A 26,125-nucleotide genomic window follows, 5' to 3' on the forward strand; every position below is an offset into this window, starting at 1 on the left:
GTATAAGAACTTAAATATGCCGACACAAAAGACAACACTCTCCAAAAGTATAAGCTCTGTTTTAGTTGTGTAGTAATTTCTTATTTCCTTATAATCACCATCCTCTTAGTGTTTTAAAAATCAGTTTTCTAACCGTATCACTATCAGGTTGGCCTTAGCCTTAGAAATGGTACAATCGGTCCAACAAGATGGTTCAACTAGTTAACATTATAATTTCATAAAAAGAACTTCAACTCAAAAGTAATAAAAAAAATACATGATATGATCCGGTTTTTAAAACACCGTCCTCAATGTATTAATCGAGGAAATTAGGAAAATTACAATTTTCATTAAGTGAGTATGATAGAAAACTAGTAGGAACAAGATTCTAGATTGTAACCTCTGCTAGGAGGAATCAGTGGTATGTGTTTCAAACATTTTTAGGCATATGATTCGTTATTCAAATCAAACGAAAAATTGGCAAGGTAAATAACTACAAAATTACACAAACAAGAAAAACATCTTATATAATATATTATGTATGATTAAATATGAAAACAACATTTTTATTGGCATCCTACATAAGATTGATCAATGCCTAGGAATATCATGGGATTTGATCACAACTAGAGAAAATTCTTAAGGAAACAGCTAAAAGCTACCCTTTGTTGTGGGGTGATTTGTTTAGACGGTTCATGACACTTTGCTCCAACGAACGATTGACCTGAAATCTCGATCAAACCAAAAGTGTTACCGAATCTTAATCAAACCCCATCAACAATCAACGCGTTTAAGACCAAGGCCAAAATGATTCATTGTTCATAGTGTATTCTAAAGAACCCTCAGTAGCGTCGATATATGGCTCATATTCGATCTTTGGACACCTAAGAATAGTCAGATTATCTTCTTCGTCTTGTGAAAAATCTGATTGATTCTCAAATACGTTTGATGAGTCACAAGGCTCTAGAAATGAAGAATGGTTTCCGTCGGGGCTATAAGAGTCGATTATGTCACTCTTTGTCGAGACCGAATTCGCATATTCTTGCTTGCAAATCAACACGTTTGGCTCATTGCTCCATGTTTGAATTGAAACTTGATTTGGATTTGTTTCTTCAACATTTGAATCCAATTCTTCTGAGGGGAATTCATTTGGGGTTGAATCTTTTTCCATTATCTCCCTTCCATGTAACTTTTCTTTGAGCATTTGAACCTGTAAATGAACAAAAAAATATATATATATTAAAGCCTACAAACGTATAATCATGAAACACTTGCTACTAAAGATACACAAGTCACACACCATGTCACATAAGTCAGTTTAAGTAAAGTTATACAGTCCAATAATATTAGACGGACTGTATAACTTTTGCATACCATCCGTATAACAGCTCGTACGAAATCTTATTTTATTTTTATAAAGTTATAAATATCTAACTGGTGTGCGTATAGCCTAACCCTTCATAATACATTAACAAACGCAAATATTACCATCATATACCTCTTGTTTCAGCTTGTCATTGTATTTTTGGAGTGAATCAAACTCCAATTTAAGTTTATCGTAACTCGAATTCAAGCTCTCGTAATCCTTTTCAAGCTGTTTGGTCTTGCAGCGGGCGCGGCGATTCTGAAACCAAATCGCAACCTGTCTCGGCTGCAAATCAAGCTCTTTCGCAAGCTGAAGCTTCCTCTCCGGTTCAAGCTTATTTTCCTGTTTAAAACTCTTTTCAAGACACTGAACTTGATCAACTGTCAGCCGCCTTTTCTTCTCCGGTTGCCGGAAACCGATTTCGTAGTCCTCATCCGAATTGTACTCCTTTTCTTGTTGCTCGGAAACTGACTTCTTTCTGCTCACTTGATCTCCTGTCACATACATATAAAAATTAGATTATTTTACGTTTGTTTGTTTGTTAGTTATATATTGTTTTCGTGTTTCGATAGCTCTTAACGTAATAAACGTACAAATAACTAGCGTTTTATGCTATGACTTAGAGAATAGAGATGAACAAAATGGTGCCGGGTACTGGAGCTTTTTTAAGTTACGGGATCTGTATAATATGGTTCGGTATCAGTATTTTACTGAATTTTAGTCTTCGGTACCCCTACCCATTTTTTAGGTATTTCTGATCGATATTTACGGTACCAGCACCGACCTCATCCATACTATAATGAGTGCAATTTTTACTTAGCTACTTCAAAACCGTAGACTAATAATAATTACTCTGCTTATCTTCTCTCCGTTTACTAAGTTAATTACTTTTAATTGTTTTTGATCCATACATGTTTTTTTTTTGTTAAAAATAAGAAAAATATATAGGATTAAATAATTACCATAAGTTGGAAACCAATGGGTAATTATGTTATAACTAAAGTAATTATACTATGTTACTCTATAGTATTTAAACTATATTACTCTCCTTTAAAATTTAAAAAGAATATAAACATGTTAATTTCATTTATATCGGATCACATCGCTACTGTTTGGTGTTAAAAATAAGAAAAATACATATATAGTTAGTGTTATTTACCATGAAATGAGTTGGAAGGCCATGGGTTTGAATCAAACCCATCAGAAGAGAAACCAAGGGTTTGGTTTTGAAGCAAAGCTTGAAACATAATTCCACCCTCCATTGTTTTATTATGAGTTTCTTGAATTTTGAAATTTGACTTTGGGTCAAAGTTAGATGATGATTGGGAGATGGGGCTTGTGTCTAAAAAAGCAAGTGATTAGAATAACAATCATGTGTTGGTGGAGAGAGATCAGGCCCATGAATCACAAGCTGATTTGGGTTATGAAAACCATGAAAAATGTGTGTTTTAGAGAGAGAAGCAAAGAGTGTTGAGTGAGAGTGGATGATGTGAGCAGGAATAGAAATAGAAGTAGAGAGAGAATTTTGTGTGGGGAGAAGGGTTTGATGGGTTTTATAAGAACATCATGGAATGGGGAGAAAAATGGGCCGACCAGGTTTCTTGATTATGTATAATCTAATCTTTAATCGAAGGGGTTAATCGAATCGGGTTGACAGATTAATATGGTGGGCAAGTTTATTGTAAAACTAGAATGCTACTGCATAATATAGCTTTCTTAATGTGTGTATTATTTCTTTTAACCGTAATATCAAGAAATACAAAACGTTACATATAAATTCAAATCTGATTAATTCTAGTTCATACCCTACCGTCCGACTAGCGTATGACGAGTTTTACAATGTTGACTATAACTATAAGTCTATAAGTGGGTGGTTGTTATTCTTAGTTAAATGTTTTCCCTTTCCAAACCAACGATATGCACCAGAATGTACCAACATGTATTAACTGAATTAGTTTCTTGATAGGTTTTGGTAGATTTTTAATTTTCAAATATTGATATGAAGTTACGTGGTAAAGGGGATTATAAATGAACAAAAGGAAGGCATGGGCTAGAAAATATTTTTTATAAGCTTTAAAGCTTGACTTGTGTGGTCCTGGAATTTAGGGAATAAAAAAATGAAACCGAAAGTCGTCATTTGCAAAAACTGGTTTTTGGAAAACATAAAAAAATAATATCTTTTTTTATTTTTGAATGTATAAATTAATTATTCCTTATTTTTAAATGGTATGCAAAAGTAAAAAAAAGTTATACCGATGAGAAAGTGAGGATAATTACCAACCTTTATAACAAAGTTTTAAATTCAAGTTAATAGTATTAATCAAACCAACGATATGTAATTGCTTGAAAAACATGAGGTGTGGTTGTTAGATGGTTAGAGTTGGGTTTTATGACGTCTAAAAACCCCCAAACATTTGATTTATTGGTTTGATTTGATTGCATTGAATTATAAGAAGTCATTAGTAGAGGATGTTGTTATATTGACATAGTGGGTTTTGTGAAACAAAAAAAGGATTTTGATTATATTGTTGATTATTCTTTTTTGTGGTATTATGTAGAAACAGAAGTGTAACATTGGTTTGGTGGTTCGTTGAAAAATCTCTCTTTTAGGTTTATTGTTTGGACAACCCTAATATATAAGGAGAAAAGAATAAACTTTCACATTTGAGAGATGGGATGTGTGATTCACAAATGGAACGAAGTGGGAAGAAAGATGGGAAGAAAAAAAAAAGAAAAGAAAGAGAGCTGTTATGTTTTTAACTCATGATCTTGACCGTGGCGTTAAAAGAGTCTTATTAGCTTTTGTGTTTATAGATTGTATATGTATAATAGTTTCAGCTACAAGGCATTTGAAGTGTTATTATCACGTAGGTAGTGGATTTTAACTTAACCACCATTTTACAATTATATAGTAGTTCTAACTAGAAATTTAATAAAAGCAAAAAAGATAATAAAATATTAAAATGTGCAGTTGGCTGGTTTTGAGTTGGCCTGCAAAACCTTACCCTAGCCTGTTTAAGCTAGGTGAATGGGGGTTTGGCGCCCTAAGTTGGCGGCCACGTGGTGGGCTTGGCCAGTGTCGGCTTTTTAGGGGAGGGTGACGGTTTTTGGCATAATCACCTAAGTAGGCCCGAAATTTTATATATATATATATATATATGTGAGATGGTTCATGCGGTAAGTGAAATTTTATAGTGAGAAATGCGATAAATGAATCTGAACCATTGATTGTGTTTAATCAATGGTGGTCTACGATAGACATGACAACTTCGTAATTAAATACAAATATTTATGAAATGTTTTTAATGAAAAGGGTGGATATGTCTTTTGTAGTGTAGGCTTAATTAAACAATATATTGATGTACTTAGCAGTTTCATTTTTTATGCTAATTAATGCTTATTATATGATTAATACTGTTATACCTTTTTCATTACAAATTTGTAAATAAAATGATGATACTTTTTGGAATTCATGGTTGTATAAACCGTTTATATGTTTTTAGTATTTTTTAATAACACAAAATATTTGCAACATTTTGTTCTATATTATGGATTTGTTCATATACTACTTACACTATGAAATTAAAAAAACATACATATTTGTGTAGGGGCGTTTTGTGAAAGTGTAGTTATATACACAACGATATTTGTTTTCCCATGTAAGTTTCCTACACTGAAAAGAGCAGCCTACACTATAGTATGTAACCTTTGTCCGTAAATATAATGCGTTGTAAATGTGCATGTTGTTGCACTATTCCGTTACTGTAAATTAGATGTGAATGATATAATATTCAGTGTATGGTGGATGATGATTGTGTAGGTACATGTTGTTAGTTACGTAGGGGGTAATTTTGTGAAAGTGTAGTTACCAACACAACAATATTAGTTTCTCATAGAAGTTTCCTACACTGAAAAGAACGTCCTACATTATAATGGTAACATGTGTAGGTAAATATAATGTGTTGTATACATATAGGTTGTTGCATTATTTCATTATTGTATTGTAAAATATATATGAATGATATAATTTTCAATGTATGGTGGTTGATGATTGTGTAACTAAAGGTTTTTAGTTCATTTTTTTCACCTATACATAACTTATATTCGTCTACATAGATTGTTAGTTCATTTATACGTAATTTCTTTTATATATATAAAAGGTGTGTATGTTAACACCGTAATCTGTGTAGGTGATAGCATGAACTAGTTTGGTATGTGTAGGTGTACATAGGTTTGAATGTAGCTCGGTACATTATATGTTTGTAGGTAGGTTTGAATGTGTAATTAAGACATAAATACAACCAACCTACATATATGTATGTAACATAATATGAAAGTGAGTGAAATTAGAGATTAATGGAGTTATACCTTCACTTCTCGCACTTCTCGTTGTAACATCACTTCTCGCATATACATATATATATATATATATATATATATATATATATATATATATATATATATGTATATGCGTGAAGTGATGTTACAACGAGAAGTGCGAGAAGTGAAGGTATAACTCCATTATATATATATATATATATTCGAGAAGTGATGTTACAACGAGAAGTGCAAGAAGTGAAGGTATAACTCCATTAATCCCTAATTTCACTCACTTTCATATTATGTTACATACATACATGTAGTTTGGTTGTATTATGTCTTAATTACACATTCAAACCTACCTACAAACATATAAATGTACCGAGCTACATTCAAAACTATGTACCTACACACTTACAAACATACATACACATATACAAACATACGTAAACATATAAAAACATACGTACCTACACACATACTGTTGGAATACCGTATGCCCGAGACACATAATTAGGTTAATGTGGCTAGTTGTGTTTGATCCAAGTCGGGTCATACCCAATAACGAGTTAGACACACACCAATTATGTATTTGTTAAGATAAGATCTATGAGACAAATACAGAACACGATACATTCAGAAAATCGGGTTTCTGAATACCTACTTGAAAGTGTTAAATAAATTAATTGGTTAATTTATTTATTCAAATAATTATTATTGGAATGATTATTTAACTATGTGTTCTTTTATAAAATGGTTTATAAAAGATGGGGTGTTTATATATTTTATAAAGTATAAAATAAATAATATATATATATATATATATATATATATATATTTTGGGGCCGGTTTTGGGTGGGCCCCACACCCTAAAGTTTTGGTCAAAAATCTTGTCATGGATATGGTAGAGATGGAGTAAACTTCACTTGACCAAGTACCTAACACATGATGTGAGAAAGACTTGTTTTATATCTTTAGAACAAGTAACCAAAAATACTTAAGAAAGTAGACAACCACACTTCTTGCTTTCTCTCTTGTTTTTGGGTTCGGCCGAAAGTCAAGAAAGGAGGTTCGGGTCTCGATTATTCGTGTTCAAGCTCCCTAACAAAGTTCGGTGTGTGTTGGAGGCTCGGGGTATCTTCCGTTTGAGGATTTTCCCTTTGAAAGTCTAGCATCAACATCATCATCTTCTTCAACATCAACTACACTCTTAAAAGGTTAAGAATGTAAGTGTTTATAGCTTTGATAGTTTAGTTTTCCCGTATCACTTGATCCTTGCTTCGGGTTTCTAATAAATAGATTATTGGTAATCTTTTAACATGAATAAATTAGGTTGTTCATGTACACATTTCCTATAAACTTGTAATATATACATATATAAACACACGGATACATATGTTTAATTTGTTTATATCACGCTTCCGCCTTAATTGTGACTAGTTAAATGGTTAACTAAGTTTAAAATATCCATAGAAACCCAACAAATGGTATCAGAGCCGGGATACGGGAAACTAAGCTTAGGGTTTTCGGTTTTATATTTTCCCCTTGAAAGATTTTATACAAAAAATTAACATGCATAATTTTTTGTATTTAATCTTGTTATATTTTTTGGCTTTGTTCAAAAAAAAAAAATAAATAAATATAAAACCGAGTAAATGGGCCGAAGCCCAATTCGGATGATATTGGGCCGAAGCCCACTTGTTTTGGTTATTGGGCTAACCGAAAAAAAAGGGGAGAAAGTGAAATGGGCCGAAGCCCATTTTGGTTGAATGGGCCGAAGCCCATGAGACCTTTCATTGGGCCGAAGCCCATGTGTTTTGGACATGTGGGCCGAAGCTCATAATCAAGTTATTGGGTCAAGCCCAAAATGGGTTGGGCTAGGCTCGATAAAGTCAAGGGGTTTTGGAACGGGTTCCTAAGACATAACGGGTTATGTTTGTTAAAACTAGACCGAGCCGTAGACCAAATGGATGTTTGTTGTGATTGTGATTAATTATTCAAAGTTTCGGTTTGTAATAATTAATTAGGGGCAATTTTGTAATTATTTATTCATATGGGTATGTAATAAATAGATTATTTGCAATATCTTTATTTTATAGAAAAATGTATTAGGACATTTGTTTTGTAAAATTAAAGAAGGTTGCAAAATTGGAAGCTAAGGTCCAAATTACAAGCCCATTGGATCACAAAAGGGGTTGAAGAAGATGCTCGACGTTTTTGGATGCGGGATCGAGTGGGAGCTACAACATCCATGTGTCATGTGTCCCTTAGGATCGGACCTAAGACACACACTTGTTTCGGCTAACAAGTGTGGTCTAACTTAGTGGCTCGTGTCTAGTATAATAGTGTATGCTTGTTAATTGATTGTTTGATTATGTGGTTGCTAGATATTAGGATATCAACTTCGTCACATAGAATTAATTAACAAAGCATAAAACGGGTTCTAATAATTATCGGTAATTACGTGACACGTAGTTTAATAAAATGGATTTATTAACTAGCCGTCTCACGCCCATAATAAAATGGTTTTATTATAAATTAGAATTTTGAAAATGGTTTCAAAATAATCATGTTACTAAATGCATGTTAGAACATGATTTAAAGTTTTACAACTAGAATTATTAAAACTAAAAATCCCTTTTACAATTAAGGATAACAAGTTAAACACCATCCATTTGTATAACGCTTAACATATTAGTAAGCTCTTAGTGGGAAAAAGGTCACCTAACCGCGTAGAGTAAATTAATATGTTGAGGTAATATTGGCATATAAATGGGAAAAAGGTCACCTAACCGTTTGTATGTTGATATTACAAGTTGATACAAGTAGGACGACTTAAATTGGAACCATGTGAAGAGGGTCACCCAAGCATGGGGTCTAATAGGTGTTGATGGGATAAACATGCCGACACGAAATATGATTTCGAACCGGTCCCATAAACTCTGGAAGTTGCAAAAGGGTTTGCAATTGTTATGAATAACTACCTTGATAAACCGACAATGGGAAAAAGGTCACCTAACCGGAGTCGGGTTTATCGTTGGATTCTAGATTTTAATTATTAATTATATTTGGTATATATATAAAAGGGTATTAATAATTAAAATAAGTAAAACACTAAAATGAACTTAATTAAAATTCTGCAGATGGCCGCACACGTCGACAACAACATAATCCCTAACGTCCAAAATGTATCTCTCCGATCTATTCTCGCTAAAGACCGTCTTAACCACAATAACTTTTCGGATTGGTTCCGAAATTTAAGGATTGTTCTAAAACAAGAAAAATTTTATCATGTTTTGGAAACACCTATCCCCAATGAACCGGAAGAGGGAAGTGAGGTCGAATATATGAATTGGGTCCAACACACGGAAGATTCCATTCAAGTGTCATGCCTCATGTTGGCGACTATGGTTCCCGAAATCCAAAAGGATTTCGAAAACCATAATGCGTACGACATGATTACTCAACTTAAGGAAATGTTCCTTAAGCAATCAAGAGTTGAAAGGTTCGAAACGGTTCGAGCCTTGCATGCATGTAGAATGGATGATAATCAACCAGTTTCAACTTATGTACTTAAGATGAAAAGTTACATTGATCGCCTCGCCAAGCTCAACTGTCCCATCTCAAAAGAGTTAGCAACGGATTTGATCCTTAACTCTCTGTCGAAAAGGTTCGACACTTTCGTGTTAAATTATAACATGAATGGGTGGGACAAAAACATTGGAGAACTTCACTCAATGCTTAAAACAGCCGAGGCGAGCATGGGTAAAAGGGTTTTACCCGTGTTTGCGATCAATGAAGGTAAATCCAAGATTCGATCTCAACCCAATCCTAAGGCTAAGGTAGCAAAAAGAAAGGGTCCTCCTGTGCATCTTAAGGGTAAGGGCAAATCACCGGTTGTGGCAAAGAAACAAAAGGTGGTGGAACCGAGAGGTCATAAGGATGATCCTTGTTTTGGTTGTGGGGAGACTGGACATTGGAAACGCAATTGCCCGGTCTACCTAAAAGAGCTAAGAGACAAGAGGAATGCGGGGCATGCCTCGGGTAATGTCTTTATGATTAATATTGAGCTAAATCTTATTTCTTCTAACACATGGGTATTGGATACCGGATGTGGAACTCATATTTGCAATTGGTTGCAGGGGTTCAAAAGGAATGAAGACTTAAAGAAGGGCGAAGTGAGTCTTTTCATGGGCAACGGTGCAAGGGTGCACGTGGTCGCTAGAGGAGACTTCACTTTATCGCTTCCAAGTGGTTTGGAAGTTGTTTTGAGAAATGTTTTGTATGCTCCTAGTTTGACTAGGAACATTATTTCCGTGCACCTTCTTAGACAATGTAACTTTAACTTTAAATTTGTAAAATCAGAAATGCATGTATCATCTAATGGTATCTTTTATTTTAAAGCTGTACCAAACAACGGTATTTATGAATTGGTTCATGACAATACCTCAAATAGCTCATTATATCAAACTTCCACTAAAAGACTCAAAAATGATTTGAGTGATTCCTACATTTGGCATTGTCGTCTTGGACACATAAACAAGAATCGTGTAAATACTCTCCAAAAGAATGGTCTTTTGAAAACAAATGAGTTAGGTTCGTTTGATGAGTGTGAATCTTGTATTCAAGGCAAGATGACCAAAGAACCTTTTAAAGGTACAAATGAAAGGGCTAAGGACTTGTTAGGTATCATACATACGGATGTATGCGGACCTCTCAAGCCCACTAGTAGGAATAGTGAAAGGTACTTCATTACCTTTACCGACGATTTTAGTCGATATGGGTATGTGTATCTAATGAAACACAAACATGAAGCCTTTGAAATGTTCAAGGAATTTCAAAATGAAGTACAAAATCAGCTCGACCGAACAATCAAGGTACTCCGCTCCGATAGAGGAGGCGAATACCTAAGTGATGCTTTTCAATGTCATCTTAGAGATTGTGGAATTATTTCACAGTTCACTCCTCCTGGAACTCCTCAACATAACGGAGTATCTGAGAGGAGGAATAGAACACTGTTGGACATGGTTCGATCAATGATGGCACGAAGCTCACTACCGCCATCATTTTGGGGATATGCGCTACTTACAGCGGCTCGTATTTTGAATATGGCCCCGACCAAAAAGGTGGATCGAATACCCTATGAAGTGTGGCATGGAAAGGTTCCATCCTTTTCATATTTAAGGGTATGGGGATGCATAGTTTATGTTAAACGTGACACCCCAAATAAGCTTGAGGCTCGATCCATCAGGTGTATCTTCATAGGATACCCAAAGGATGATATAGGATATATATTCTATGATCCTAGTGAACAAAAGGTGTTTGTTTCACGCAAAGGATACTTCTTAGAAACTAAGTTCCTTATGGAAGGACCTAGTGAAAAGAGAGTGGAACTTGAAGAGGTTCAAGAATCACTGGATGATACACAGTTGGTCGATACTAGTTTTCAACACGAGGATGTTGAAGGTGATCAAATGGTTGATCATACACACGTTGCTCGTAGATCTAGTAGGATTAGTCGACCTCCCAAGAAATATGGATTTCTTGTGGATGATTGCTACTTGGTCGATTCGGATGAACCGATCTCCTACAAAGATGCTATGTCACAACCTGATTGTGACAAGTGGCTTGAAGCCATGAGCGCCGAGATGCAATCCATGCACGATAACCAAGTTTGGGAATTGGTTGATCGTCCACTTAACTCCAAAATGGTTGGATGTAAGTGGGTCTTCAAGAAGAAGACCGATATGCATGGAAATTTAGATACTTACAAAGCACGACTTGTAGCAAAAGGTTTCACGCAAACTCAAGGGATTGATTATGATGAAACCTTCTCGCCGGTCGCGATGCTTAAGTCGATCAGGATATTATTTGCCATTGCAGCTCATTTTGATTATGAGATATGGCAAATGGATGTCAAGACCGCTTTTCTTAATGGATATCTTGAGGAAGATGTCCATATGGTTCAACCTGAAGGTTTTGTCGATCCATCTAATCCTGATAAAGTATGTAAGTTAAGGAAATCAATCTACGGGTTGAAACAAGCATCACGGATGTGGAATCATCGTTTTAATGAAGAAATCAAAGCGTTTGGTTTCGTCCAAAACGGTGATGAGGCGTGTGTGTATAAATGGGCTAGTGGGAGTATAATCATGTTCCTTATTTTGTATGTCGATGATATAATTTTATTTGGAAATGATATACCAAGTATGGAGAGCGTTAAAGCGTGGTTGAGTAGTCGTTTCTCAATTAAGGATCTTGGAGAAGCGACATATATCTTGGGAATAAAGGTCTATAGGGATAGACAAAGGAAATTGATCGGACTCAATCAAAGTGCGTACATTGATAAAATCCTGAAAAGGTTCAGGATGGAAAACTCTAAGAAAGGTTTGGTACCTATTCCTAGAGGAACCGTGTTAAGCTCATCCCAAAGTCCTAGCTCTAAGGAAGAGCAGGATAGGATGAAGCATGTTCCTTATGCTTCGGCAATAGGATCTATTATGTATGCAATGATGTGCACCAGACCGGACGTCTCGTATGCTTTAAGCATAACGAGTAGATACCAGCACAACCTAGGTGACAGTCATTGGATGGCTGTCAAGAATATATTAAAATACCTTAGAAGGACTAAGGATATGTTTTTAATATATGGGTCTGGTGAGGAGGAACTCGTCGTAAAGGGTTACGTGGATGCGAGTTTCCAAATTGACCGAGATGATTCTCGGTCACAGTCGGGATATGTCTTCATTTTGAATGGAGGCGCTGTCTCTTGGAAGAGTTCGAAGCAGGATGTTGTCGCGCTATCCACTACAGAATCTGAGTACATCGCCGCTTCAATGGCAGCCCAAGAGGCTGCATGGATGAAAAAGTTCATCATGGATCTAGGGATTATCTCTACCATTCAGGAGCCCTTAGAGATATTCTGTGACAATGAGGGTGCTATTGCACAGATCAATGAGCCTCGTGCTCATCAGAAAACGAGGCACATTGAGCGCAGATTCAACTACATAAGGGATGAAGTTGAAAAAGGAAAGATATGTATTCATAAAGTTCATACCGATCAAAATATTGCGGACCCACTCACGAAGCTCCTCGATAGGCCAAAGCATGATGGTCATGTTTGTGCATTAGGACTTCGGTATTCTAGTGAGTGAATTTAATCTGTGTTTAGTGTTTGTATAAGAACAAATGTAATGGGTATCTTATGATAATTAATTATGTTTTAATTTTTCAATGAGTTATGTTCTATATTTGTATGTTTAATCCATGAATGACTTATGTTATTCTAAACGTCCGTAGTCGATCATGCTTGTGGGAACAAGTATGAAGGAAAGACTATTATGAACCCGGATTGGTTGATATTCATGTGATGAATATAGGGCATAGGTTTGCCACCAAGGTTCATAGATATTTGTGGGATACAAATATTGGACATGATCCGCTCTCAAGGATCACTGCATGGAGTTAGTGCAACTGATCATAAGTAATCCTTGAGTAAAGGCGAGTATCATTGTGTCCTTTGACCTGAGATGCATATTGGATCTGGTTTTTCATCAAGTCTGATAACTTGACTCTCTTCTTTGTTATTTCGGTAACACGATGACGTGTAAGAAAGAGCTCAGATATCATATGAGATGTCAACGAGGATGTATGCAGTCAAGATGGGATTTGTTCCTCTTATGTGTTGAGAGTTTAGATGTCTAAGGCCTGTTAAGTTAAATCATTGAGAGAGTGATCACTCTGTGTCTCTTCGATTTGACAGGACATCTAGTAATAAAGGGATGTAATGATAAGACTTACCTATATCATATCAAGTATGGACTTGAAGGGGATGATGTTATTGAATGGCACTTAGTCAAACACACTAAGGGTGGTGACCTGTTGTTAGGCGGTATTCACCATTAGCATTAACTTCTTATGAGTCACGTGCAAGTGGGAGATTGTTGGAATACCGTATGCCCGAGACACATAATTAGGTTAATGTGGCTAGTTGTGTTTGATCCAAGTCGGGTCATACCCAATAACGAGTTAGACACACACCAATTATGTATTTGTTAAGATAAGATCTATGAGACAAATACAGAACACGATACATTCAGAAAATCGGGTTTCTGAATACCTACTTGAAAGTGTTAAATAAATTAATTGGTTAATTTATTTATTCAAATAATTATTATTGGAATGATTATTTAACTATGTGTTCTTTTATAAAATGGTTTATAAAAGATGGGGTGTTTATATATTTTATAAAGTATAAAATAAATAAAATATATATATATATATATATATATATTTTGGGGCCGGTTTTGGGTGGGCCCCACACCCTAAAGTTTTGGTCAAAAATCTTGTCATGGATATGGTAGAGATGGAGTAAACTTCACTTGACCAAGTACCTAACACATGATGTGAGAAAGACTTGTTTTATATCTTTAGAACAAGTAACCAAAAATACTTAAGAAAGTAGACAACCACACTTCTTGCTTTCTCTCTTGTTTTTGGGTTCGGCCGAAAGTCAAGAAAGGAGGTTCGGGTCTCGATTATTCGTGTTCAAGCTCCCTAACAAAGTTCGGTGTGTGTTGGAGGCTCGGGGTATCTTCCGTTTGAGGATTTTCCCTTTGAAAGTCTAGCATCAACATCATCATCTTCTTCAACATCAACTACTCTCTTAAAAGGTTAAGAATGTAAGTGTTTATAGCTTTGATAGTTTAGTTTTCCCGTATCATTTGATCCTTGCTTCGGGTTTCTAATAAATAGATTATTGGTAATCTTTTAACATGAATAAATTAGGTTGTTCATGTACACATTTCCTATAAACTTGTAATATATACATATATAAACACACGGATACATATGTTTAATTTGTTTATATCACGCTTCCGCCTTAATTGTGACTAGTTAAATGGTTAACTAAGTTTAAAATATCCATAGAAACCCAACACATACATATGCACCTACACAACGCACCTACACATAAGAAAGGGAGTGAAATTACGGATTAATGGAGTTACACCTTCACTTCTTGCTGTAAAAAAACTTCTGAAATGATTCAATACCTATATATATATATATATATATAATTAAAAACAGTATTGTGAATTATTTTTTAGAGTTCAATTATATTTGTGAGTGAAACTAAAATAATATTGTAAATTATTTCTAAATGAATAGAATTTAAATAAGTAATTCTAGCATTAGAGTTATTAAAAAGTATACATGCAATATTTTAAAATTTTGTTTTCTTGTTTTAACTTAGCTTTATTTTTTCTTTCTTTCTAGAATGGGATATATTATATTCATTTGAAAAAATAAGTTATTCTAATATTAGAGGTATTAAAAGGATACATGCAATATTGTAAAATTTTGTTTTCTCGTTTCAACTTGGCTTTTTTTTCATTTCTTTTTAGTATGTGATATATTATATTGATTTGAAAATATATTATTTTTTACTTGTTTTATATATATATATATATATATTAAAAATATTTATAACTTCTCCAAAGACTATTACTTACCATATATAACAAAAACACATGTTACTATTATACCCATATATTTTAAAAAAATTATCAAACTAAAAGTTAAATTATGATTGGTTGGATTTATTTCTTGCATTTCTCGCACTAAAATACTTCTGAAAGAACACACACAAACACACACACACACATATATACATATATATATATATATATATATATATATTATGTATTTAATGTTTAAACCCAATTAGCTAATTATTAAAACCCATTTAATAATAATAAAAAATACACAACTCAAGCCATAACCCAAAAGCTAATTAAAAAGGTTAAATGTGTGACATTCGTCAAAATCGGGTCCCGTTTGTACTCGTTTGTTTTTGTTTATGGTCCGTTTATCATGTAAACCGACCCGTTTTGTAAACCGAAACTTATGAAATAATCAAAATGATAGATTTTATGTTACAATATTTTTTTACACTTGTTGGGTCTTGAAAATATCCTTTTCGTGCCTTAAAACGCGTTAAAATCACTTAAAATGAACTTCGGGGGACCAAAAATGTCATATTTGAAAGTCTGAAAAATACCATCAGCCCCTTGAGGTCGCGTGGCGCGGCCACCTGCAAAAAAAATGTTTTCTTGATCTCCTTGTTTTATTGACCATTAAATCCGAGTTTTAACCAATAAACCTCTTGTTTAACCCACTTAAGCTTGTCCTATAAATACCCAACTCTTTCCCACATAAATCCCTGCTCATAAACTCTTCCCTCACTCAAATTCAAGAATCATTCAAGGTTATTTTCAAGTTTATGTAAAGTTTAACTTCCAAAGTCAAACTATGCTAGTTCTTCATTTTTATTTGTATATCTTAATCTAATTTAATACTTGAAGCATATGGCACAACATATATAATATACACCCCTTGTTACCTTTGGTAGTTACTTATCCGGCCCCGGTTGGTTAAGTTTCAGGCCTCGTAAGGCAAGGCTTCATGGAGGACTTCGTGTTCTTGATATATATATATATATATATATATATATATATATATATAACTTGTTTATACATACTAACCATGTCTAACTTTTACTAATTTTAGTTTGTTTGTCATATTTACAAGTTCCATGGTTAAGGGTTCTAAGAGTCTAGCCTCGGTTTAACCGTAAATAGCTCTAGACCGTATACCGAACTTTGTTTACTAGTTTTTGTTAAATAGTTGTTTAAACATGCTTTAGGTTAGATTTAAGTTTCTCCTAAATTTTTTTATAAGTTCTATGGTTATGGGTTTGTAGAATCTTATCTCGGTCTTAACCCGAACCAAGATCCGAACCGAAAATCGAACTTTCGTTTAAAAACTTTATTGTTAACTTTTTGGTTGTAAAACTTAAGTTTCATCATTTATAAGTTATTATACAAGTTCTTTGATATTTGGACATGTGGAAACCATCTATGAACTTATTATGAGATGGAAACCGAACCAAACCGAACTAAACCGATTTTCACTCGCTTAAGACACACAAGTGTGTTTTTAGCTATCAAGACTTGTATATTTATTTAAAAATACTTTACAAACTGATTTTAAATATTTTATTAAAGTACTTGGATTGTTGAATCCAACTTGATCTTATAACAAAGTTTGGACCGACAAAATTGAACACTCGCTTAACGTGCGTTGTTAGTTCTAAAACAATACATACTTGGTTAAGTGTTAATATATTTTTATGAGTTATCTCATAACATTTAATATTTTGGAAAGTTGACTTTGGGTTTGACCAATTATCAAGACCAGAACCAACAACCCGAACACTCGTTAAAAACCCGTTTTAGTATCTATATTCCAAAGGGACTTGCATTCTTGCATTTTTACCCACCTTATTACTTAACATAGGTTGAGTAAATATTAAGGTTAGATACTTTAACCCGGTTTTGAGCAAACTTACATTTTTAAAGGGTTATTACTACAAGATTCTTAACTAGTTACTTTTTAAACCTTAAACTTTAATTGTTTACATTTCTTATATTTTATTTCAAAGCTTTCCTAAAACAACCTTTCTAATTCAAGGCTTTTATTTTTATTTTAGGCTTTGCTCGTTAGACCCGTCCTTCCGTTTACCCAACTTTTTCCGAACCCAGTTTAATACTTGAATGTGAGTACTTTCATACCCCGTTTTTCCATCTTTCGTTTTGGGGGTGACATTTCATACTTATCCAAACTAAATGCTTTATACTTGGGTCTTAAACCACAAACGTTATTGTATACTTTACTTAAATAAATGCTCGATTTGGTGTTCTATGCTTACATGCTCATGTGTTTACCGCTTTTGGTTGGTTGATCTATAAATCCTATACTATTTGAAATCTCCTTATAGCAAGGTGTCGTTAATGTATTCTTATTAACGATAACTATAAATCCTAGACTATTTGGCATCCCCTTATAGCAAGGTGTCGCGAACGTATTTCTATTAGCGATCTCATCTCTTTATCCAAATTATTGCTATATATTTATTGTTTTGTATACATGATTGTGGCTTTTCTTATTATATACATATATGCTCAAAACTATGAATTGCTCACCAACCTTTGTGTTGATAAACTTTATTTTATGAAATGTTACTGGCTTGACTTTTGGTTGACTCGAGACTTGGAGAAAACGCTATCAAAGACCGTTAGGATATTAGTAAAATGAACAATATATTATTTGCTATATTTTGTTATGATCCTTGTATGAACATGTTATGTGACATCTTATGATTTTTTGAAATTAAATGAGCTGTTAAATATTGTCGCTTTAATAGTGTCATGCGCTTATGGGCAATCTGTCGCATCCCGGCATGTTCCGCCACCTTTGGTCGGGGTGTGACATATTGGTATCAGAGCCGTGACTATAGGATAGGTGGTTAGACGTAACGACCTAGTATAGTATGCTTTAGGGTCCTATACGTGCGCCTTATACGTGTTTACTCTATTTTGATTGTTCATTTCTCATGTTTATTTATAACTTGTTTAAAATTCACCAATATCATAAATGTACACATACACACACTTTCATAGTATTTCCAAGGTATCCTTACCTTAAAACGCAAAAGCTAGATTTTTATTGTGTTTTATGGATTAAAGTTTAGCTTGGATCCCGTTAATTCAAATCCCTTAAAGGTTGCATTTATATAGGGTTTGTAGCCATCATAGAGAACGAGACATTATGAAATGACCATTTGACAAAAAGATTCCAAGAATCAAAGGTGGTTTACTTACCTGGGATGGTTGAATTATAATACTCGTTTTCTAGGCCAACGAACCGTGTTATATATGTACGTTAAGTAGTCGAAAGCGAGCGTTCCGGTCGTCATCCTAATTTTCGGTGTTAAAACATTAGAGCCACGGTGATACGTGGACGTGTGATTTGACATGACGTTGTATCTCGAATTATTATTGTGTTATTATTGTTATTTGAGTCGAAAACATGAAAAAGACGCGATGGTACGTGCACATGTTTAGACTCCAACGTGGTGTTTTATAAAACTTTTAGTGTTGAAATATCAAATCATGGTGGTTTATGTACGATTTCCCGACTCAATAAATCTCAAAACTCACTTTACGTTTTTCAAGCTTTAACCTCTCAAAACTCATTTTACGTTTTTTTTGTTTTTGTTTTTGGATTGTTATTTATATACAAAGTTTCATATTTTATCTAATACTAACATCTCCTCTTTACTAACTTTAGGATTCACAATCAAAAATTGAAGTTTTATTTTATTTTTATACACCCTCATATTCATTTATTTTTACCTCAAACTTATTCCATTTCTTTATAATTTTTAGCATGCTTCCGGTAAGTCGCCACCCGCACAAGAACTCCAACCGACGTATGGATGCTTTCATCGTCAAGCAAATGGCCGCTGTGATTCCCGACCTTGTAACCCAAATCCAAGCTACCCAACCTCCACCCGTTGTTGCACCCGTTGAACCCAAAACTGCATATTACTTGTTTAAGCAATTCACAAGTGCTAACCCAACCGAGTTCTTTTGAACCAACTAAGCGACTTATTTGTTGCAATGGTTCGAATCGATTGAGAGTGTGTTTCGACACATCGAGTGCCCCGATGCGAAAAAGACAAATTTCGCTTCGAGCATGTTTAGAAAAACGACTCTTACATGATGGGGTAGTGTTATGCACCTCCAAGGATCGGAAACGGCTATGAGTCTTCCATGGTCCGATCTCAAGGCATTCATGATGAAGAAGTTCTGTCCCAAGCACGAACTTCAAAAGCTCGAGGAGGAATTTTGAAACCTCAAGCAAGAAAGTGGTGATAATGCCGCCTATTCACTTCGTTTCCACGAGCTGAGCATCCTTGTCCCTCACTTTGTTACCCCTACCGAACGTGAACTCGATAAATACATTGGGGGTCTACATATGCAAATCCGGGACTCAGTAATGAGTAGCAAACCCTTGAACCTTGACGACGCTATCACTCTAGCCGGTGCGCTATCGGAAAACCATGTGATAGCGGGCACCCTAGCCCTCAAGAAACCAAGTGAGAAAGCCAAGCCCGAACCCGCATCACAAGCCAAAGATGACCCACCACCTCAAGCCATTAACTACTCAAACTCTTCCCGCCACAACAACAACCACAACAAAAAGAAACCTAAGACTAATCACCGAAACTTTGCCGTTACCCAACCACAACCTTAACAACAAACCCAAGCTCCACAAACCCGAAAACCCTATATCGGTACCTCCCCGCTGTGCAACAATTGTCAACTACACCACCCATCACACATGCCTTGTCGCCATTGTATTATTACACTGTTCAATTTACTATTCAAATTTTTAATATTATATTTATTACAACCAATAAATTACTAACCTATAAATAAAATTGAAGGATTTACTTCATTTATTTTACTTTTTACAACTAATTATATTATTTATACAAACTATATATTTAAATATTCTTGGATAAGTATTAGTTTTACATATTTATTTGTCGATTAAACGTTTTTCTTAAACTTTGGTTTCGTATTTTTTTTTATAATTCATCTTTACAATGACTGAAACTTTTTTCATGATCTACAAATATCCCATTGTCACATTGTTTTATACCGCGTCTCGACGTTTGATAACGTGCATTTAAAACATTTTTTGGGTTGCTAATTTAAGTTTACGTAATTGTGTTGATACTAATCGAATTTGCGTTGGTTCGTAGCAGTAACGTGCCGGGTTTTTTTGTTCTACATGTGATGATTTGTTGTAATTAGGCATTGATGAGTTTATTTATTTTGTTTAGCTCCGATGTCATAACCTGATACAGGTTGACTTCGTGTTGACTCACAACGCAATCTTGGTTTAACGTTTTCACGTATTTTTTTTTGTTCGGTTTTAATGGTCCCGCCGCGAAACGCAGGATCCTAAATCATAGTTAAACAAAATCTAAAGTTTTTTTTTTCTAGAGTAACGTATATTTCAATGTAAATTCTCTTATAGCATTCTGAACTCATTCTCTAAAATTGTCAAACCCATATAATTTAGGATAAATTTTACAAAAATCATCAAAATCACCTCTCCAATCCATTACTATTATATAGATGAGTTATATGGCAATTAAAGTAAAAACCTAAATATAAAGACTCACTTTTGATCCATGCCATATAATATATCACCTATCTCCCAATCACCATTTACTATATAACAAGCAAAAGAGAAAAAAACAATAAAGAAATAATGTATGGATATGAATAGGGCATAGAATGTGAAAGAATTTCGAAAAATAATAGATAAATTTATGAAATGATGTTTTTTTAACTAAATTATGGAAAAAAATATATGAATGGGTTAAGAATGCCTTAACACCTTAACCAACACACGGTGGTTATTTTCCATATATGTTTAAACTTAATTAAAAATCAAATATACAATTACTATAGTTTTGTGAAATACAAATCTTGGTGAAAATGTTGTATTTAAAACAAAAAACCTATAAAATATAGGATGAAAGAAGCAGGGGAGGCACAAAAAAGCATAGAGTTCAAGTCAGTCATTCGGGAGGAAAAGGATGAGTCACCACCATCTATATTAGATTATTCGGTTCTCTTTTCTAGTTTAGACCAGCCCATCGTCATGTTAGTTTCCACGAACCTCCGGCTCATAACCGGATTCGCCCTCAAACCACCGTCCAAACCCATATAATGCTCGACCAATTCAAATTGACAATCTAAATATTGTATAATAAATAAAAGATATTTTTATTATCATCGGTGCTGGAGCCATAAACTTTTTACTATGAGTTCAGAATTTTTCGGTGCTTAAACTTTTTCCAACATTAAAAATTTTAGGCCTGAACGGGTCAAGTTGGATTGGATAAATAGAATGCAATACCACTATAATACCAGAAGTGCATTGTCAACAATAAATATTCCATATTATAATTGTTCTGACGCGTTTTCATGTTTTGAAAATGATTCTTATATTAAAGGAAACCGTAATTTACACATGTCATCATTCTAAGGTGTTCACATTAATGTCACATCATTGTCAAGTCACATGTTTCCTTTTTTATTACTGCAAAATCATCCCATTCACTTTATTTAAACCTTAAGACATTTTAACCCTAATAATTTTAATCTATCTCTTTGTTTGTTTCGGCTTATTATCTCCACCGTCTCTTATATTCCGTTAATGTAGATGGAGATTAATCGTTTTTTGGTAAGGTTATATTTATACTATAATGGCCGATTCTCGTATTATTCATTTACAATTCTTTTTTTTTTCGATTTTGTTTGTATTGATATTAATTATTATACGATTTTCTTAGAATCTTTTTAAGTTTATATCAAAATCCAAGATTCAATGGAAATGTTGAATACTTAAGGTTTTCCAGTAAGGCTTTATATAACACTATAATGGCCGATTCTCATATTATTCATATTTCATTGACAATTATTTTTCTTTTCCGTATTTTTTTATTTTAATTCTTATATGATTTTTTTATAATCTCTTTAGGTTGTATATCAAAATCCAAGATTAAATTGATATGTTGAACTTATTGCGGTTTTCCGGTAAGGTTTTATTTGATACTATAATGTCCGATTATCATATTATTCCTTATTTCATTTACAATTCTTTTTCTTTTCCGTTTTTGTTTGTGGTGATATTTACTATTATGTGATTTTCTTATAACCACTTTAGGTTCTATATCAAAATCCAAAATACAATAGAGATGTTGACTATTTTATTTTTCCGGTAAGGCGATTCAAATTTTCCGGTTATAAATTATAACATCAATTTACATTTGTTCACATAATTCAAATCTTCCATAATTGGTAATTCAATTATTATGTGATATTATTGTTATTGTATTCAATGGAATATTTGTAACAGAAAGCATTACAATGTTTTTTTTTGTAACGTATAACATTACAATGTTTATTTTCATTCATATTAATATAGAATTTATTTTGCATTATTATTCGTTTAAGTTTTTATTCAATATTAATATAGATTTTTTTTCTCAAACTTCAATATGTTGACCAAATCTCTATACTTTGTATAAATATATATTACATTTTTCCAAAATACATAATCACATTTAATACTATTAAATGTTAATCAATAATATTTATCAAAATATGCATTCAAATTAATATAACATAATTAAAGTTTTCGTAGTTTAGGTTGTGTTTGTTTTTGCTTCAAACATCTACAAGAGGCATATGTTTGCGGGCATGCAGACATAAGTCTCTGAAAACAGTTTGTTTTAAAAAAAAAAATCTGAAAACTGCTTTTATGGTCTTAAAAAATAAGCTAACATCCATCATCTTCACATTTCTTCAAACTTTTTCACACTTCTTAACATCCTACCAAACCCAATATCCAACACCATGTAAGGACCCGTCTCCGGTGCCCTACTTTGGACGTTGGATTTACTCATAAACACAGTTTTAAATATCAGAGTTAATTAAAACTTTTGTGGAATATAAAACTTTCATTAAATATTACATATTACTTCATGAACATGTCTGAACAACATTCTTATATTTCAAAATAAACGTTAATAACATTAAAACATATTGAATCTTCGGATGCCAGTCTCTTATCCATCCACCATGTGACCGCTCAAGCTAGCTGCCTCATTGTACTCACCTGCGTGCATACTAAACGTTAGCTACGCTGAGTGAGTTCTAGTTAATCAGGCAACATACCATACATACACATATCATACATACTTACATATCCGAAGATACATATCCATACCTAAACAGTTACCTTTCTATCATACATACATGCATTCATACTATCACTTACCTCAGTCCACCGAGAGCATGTTCATAGTCCGCCGTCTATACCTATAATCAGGGTCGTGAACACGTAAAAGGTCCGTAGTCCTTACCTATGTTCACCATTTATGGTACGTGCAAGGTCCGCAGTCCTTCCCTGTACCATCCTACGTTAACAACACGTACGATGTTCGTAGCCCTCCCCTATGTTACTACCTATTTTATTGCACGTATGAGGTCCACAGTTGTAACAACTCGGGTTTTTCGATTTATACTTTCACCCAACTCGGTTCAAGGTTCGAGTTATTTGTATTAAAAATATTTCGTTATCAAGTTAGTTTGATTATTTTATTTATATTAAATTGTTTATAAAAATCTTTATTGATTTTACATTTTCAACCCAAGTATAAGTCTTAAATCCTTTTGTATCCAACTTCAAACTTCAAGGTCCAATGTGTAAATATAGTATAACCCATATGATAATCTGGTTATCCAGGACCCAAACCCGACCCATATTAGTTTTCTTGTACCTGAATTCAATAACTGTTTACTTGGACCTTAATTTTCGATACTAACTTAGAAATTGAATCTTTCAGATTTTTATTTATGCTATAACGAGTCCACCGACGTTCGTAATCAGGAAACTAGGATCCATTAGATACCGATTTCTTATTATACTAATCCCCTCAACTCGTTTATTGTTATACAAGAAATCGCCCATTATAATTCAATTAAACCTACGCATACGATCTTTGAAACATCGCGAATCGAACCCCTTTATTCAATTATATTATTGCTGCTGCTACTGCCAGTTCTGATATGTCCTTTGGCCGTCTACATATCGATCAAGTTATCCAGTGTATTGTCGTCGTTTGAGGTAATTAAGTATATCATTATAATCGCCATTCAACCCTCATTGATAACCCTATAATTAATTAATCAATAAACAAACAACTAAGAGGATTAACGATTCTAGGGTTCATAGTGTTCTTGGTTCAAGTCTAGTTTTGTTTAAGCAATTGTTGGTTCAGGCCGCCCGAGGGGCGCAGGTTCGAACCCCCCAGCCTGTTTTCTTTGTTTATTTTTTTGATAATTATTCATTTAAGCTATGATATTAACATAGTTAAGCAAATACACTGTATTATAAACTCATAAACAATCGATATGTTTTTCAAAACCGACTTATTAACTAGATTGTTTTTCGAACCTTGGTTAAAAACATTATATATACATACATACATATATATATATATATATATGTTATAAAAATTAATAAATGTCTTAGTTTTATAAAAAAAGGGCTTTAAGATATATTTAGAATATCTCGTATAAATTTAATTGCTTTATAAAAAGATTTTACTTTATATAAATATTATTATTTATTACGTATTATCTATTATTTACTATATTTAGTTAAAAGAAAACATTTATCAATGATAGAAACATATATATTAAACGTATTTTTTTAGATTTAAATAAACAAATCTCTTTATATAAACTAAAATGTTTTATAAATATTTATTTAAGTATTTTCATGTAATTAAGTCATGTTATTTACGATAAAACTTTTATAATAAATATTTAACTTTCATAAGAATATACTTGATTAATAAATCCCAAACATCTATCTATTTTTTCTTTCGTTGTTGTATTCTTATTTAATTTCCGTAATTATTATTACTTAGGAGATTTGTTTGTTGATATACCTCGTCGAGTATGGTTTATCGCTTTCTTGTCGCATTCATTCCCACCTTGCTTATTTGGCCAAGGTGAGTACCACATTCCTCTATTTTACTTGTTTTCCATGTTTTGGGGACATATGCGTAAATATACTTTTCATATATACTTATACAAAAAACTGCAACTTTGTCTTATGCGTAACAACTTATACCTTACTTGTTTATATGCTTATTTTCTTTGTATGCTTTCGCATTCGGAGAGGTCCAACATAATCTCAGTCTAGTATGATCATACGCCAGTCGTTAGCCTTTGTGCTTCTCGACATCTCAGTTATACTTGCTCATTTGGTTGATTTGTTATTCTCATTTGACTTGTTGCAACTACATATTTTGTTATATTTACTATATGTACAACTAAACTGGTGTGTTGCTCACTCAACATGTGCTGTTGACAAAATTCTATTTTATACGCATATGCAGGTTATCGCTTGAAATAGTTGCAAGACTTTGTGAAGATTTAGTGAAGAATTATGATAGAAAAGATAAAATCAATAATTAAATTTGTGTTTGTTGTTTGTTTAATGAGTTGTATTTTGTATTTGATTTATTTGAAAATTGAATAAAATTAATAGATGTTGTCATTTAAATATTGCATGATAGTACCTTGAGAGCTGTGACAATCAGTTCGCGCCCCGGGATTTCCGCTGTAGGTTGGGGTGTGACAGCAGTCCTCCCGTATGCTACAACTACAACACGTATAAGGTCCACAGTCCTTTCCTATACTGGTTCCTATCCGAGGTACGTATAAGGTCCACAGTCCTTAACTACGTTCTCATTTATCATCTTTAATTCGTATAAGGCCCGCGGGCCTTAACTACATCATCACATGACAAGTCTATGTTTAACGAAAGTTAGAGGGATTTTCCACCCTAAATTACTATGTCAGACATAGAACTCATATATCGTTCCCGTACCTGCATACACTTGCTTCGCATATACAATAATTACATCGTAGCATAAGAACACTCTAGGCGTTCTTC

At 33.5% G+C, this 26,125-nt stretch overlaps 1 protein-coding gene across 1 annotated transcript; it reads right to left on the reverse strand.

The window, feature by feature from the left end:
• Positions 1 to 502: 502 nt before the first annotated feature.
• Positions 503 to 2,826, reverse strand: LOC143620403 (homeobox-leucine zipper protein HAT5-like). The gene is made up of 4 exons (XM_077092116.1): positions 2,739 to 2,826; positions 2,505 to 2,705; positions 1,478 to 1,839; positions 503 to 1,189 (listed from the first exon to the last, which is right to left on the reverse strand). Exons 2-4 carry the CDS (start codon positions 2,605 to 2,607, stop codon positions 770 to 772), a joined length of 885 nt encoding a protein of 294 aa, XP_076948231.1. The 5' UTR covers positions 2,608 to 2,705; positions 2,739 to 2,826; the 3' UTR covers positions 503 to 769.
• Between the last annotated feature and the right edge of the window lie 23,299 nt (positions 2,827 to 26,125).

Source organism: Bidens hawaiensis, unplaced genomic scaffold (assembly GCF_021521415.1).
Source record: "Bidens hawaiensis isolate Kalapana, Puna unplaced genomic scaffold, B.hawaiensis_p1.1 tig00000296_1, whole genome shotgun sequence".
Taxonomy (NCBI): Eukaryota; Viridiplantae; Streptophyta; class Magnoliopsida; order Asterales; family Asteraceae; genus Bidens; species Bidens hawaiensis.

Excerpts from the sequence above, each read along its gene's own strand:
- LOC143620403 (XM_077092116.1), bottom strand. The coding sequence starts at position 2,607 with ATGGAGGGTGGAATTATGTTTCAAGCTTTGCTTCAAAACCAAACCCTT. Across the intron at positions 1,840-2,504 it reads GCCTTCCAACTCATTTCATG|GAGATCAAGTGAGCAGAAAG; the intron begins GTAAATAACACT and ends TGTATGTGACAG. Across the intron at positions 1,190-1,477 it reads ATGACAAGCTGAAACAAGAG|GTTCAAATGCTCAAAGAAAA; the intron begins GTATATGATGGT and ends GTTCATTTACAG.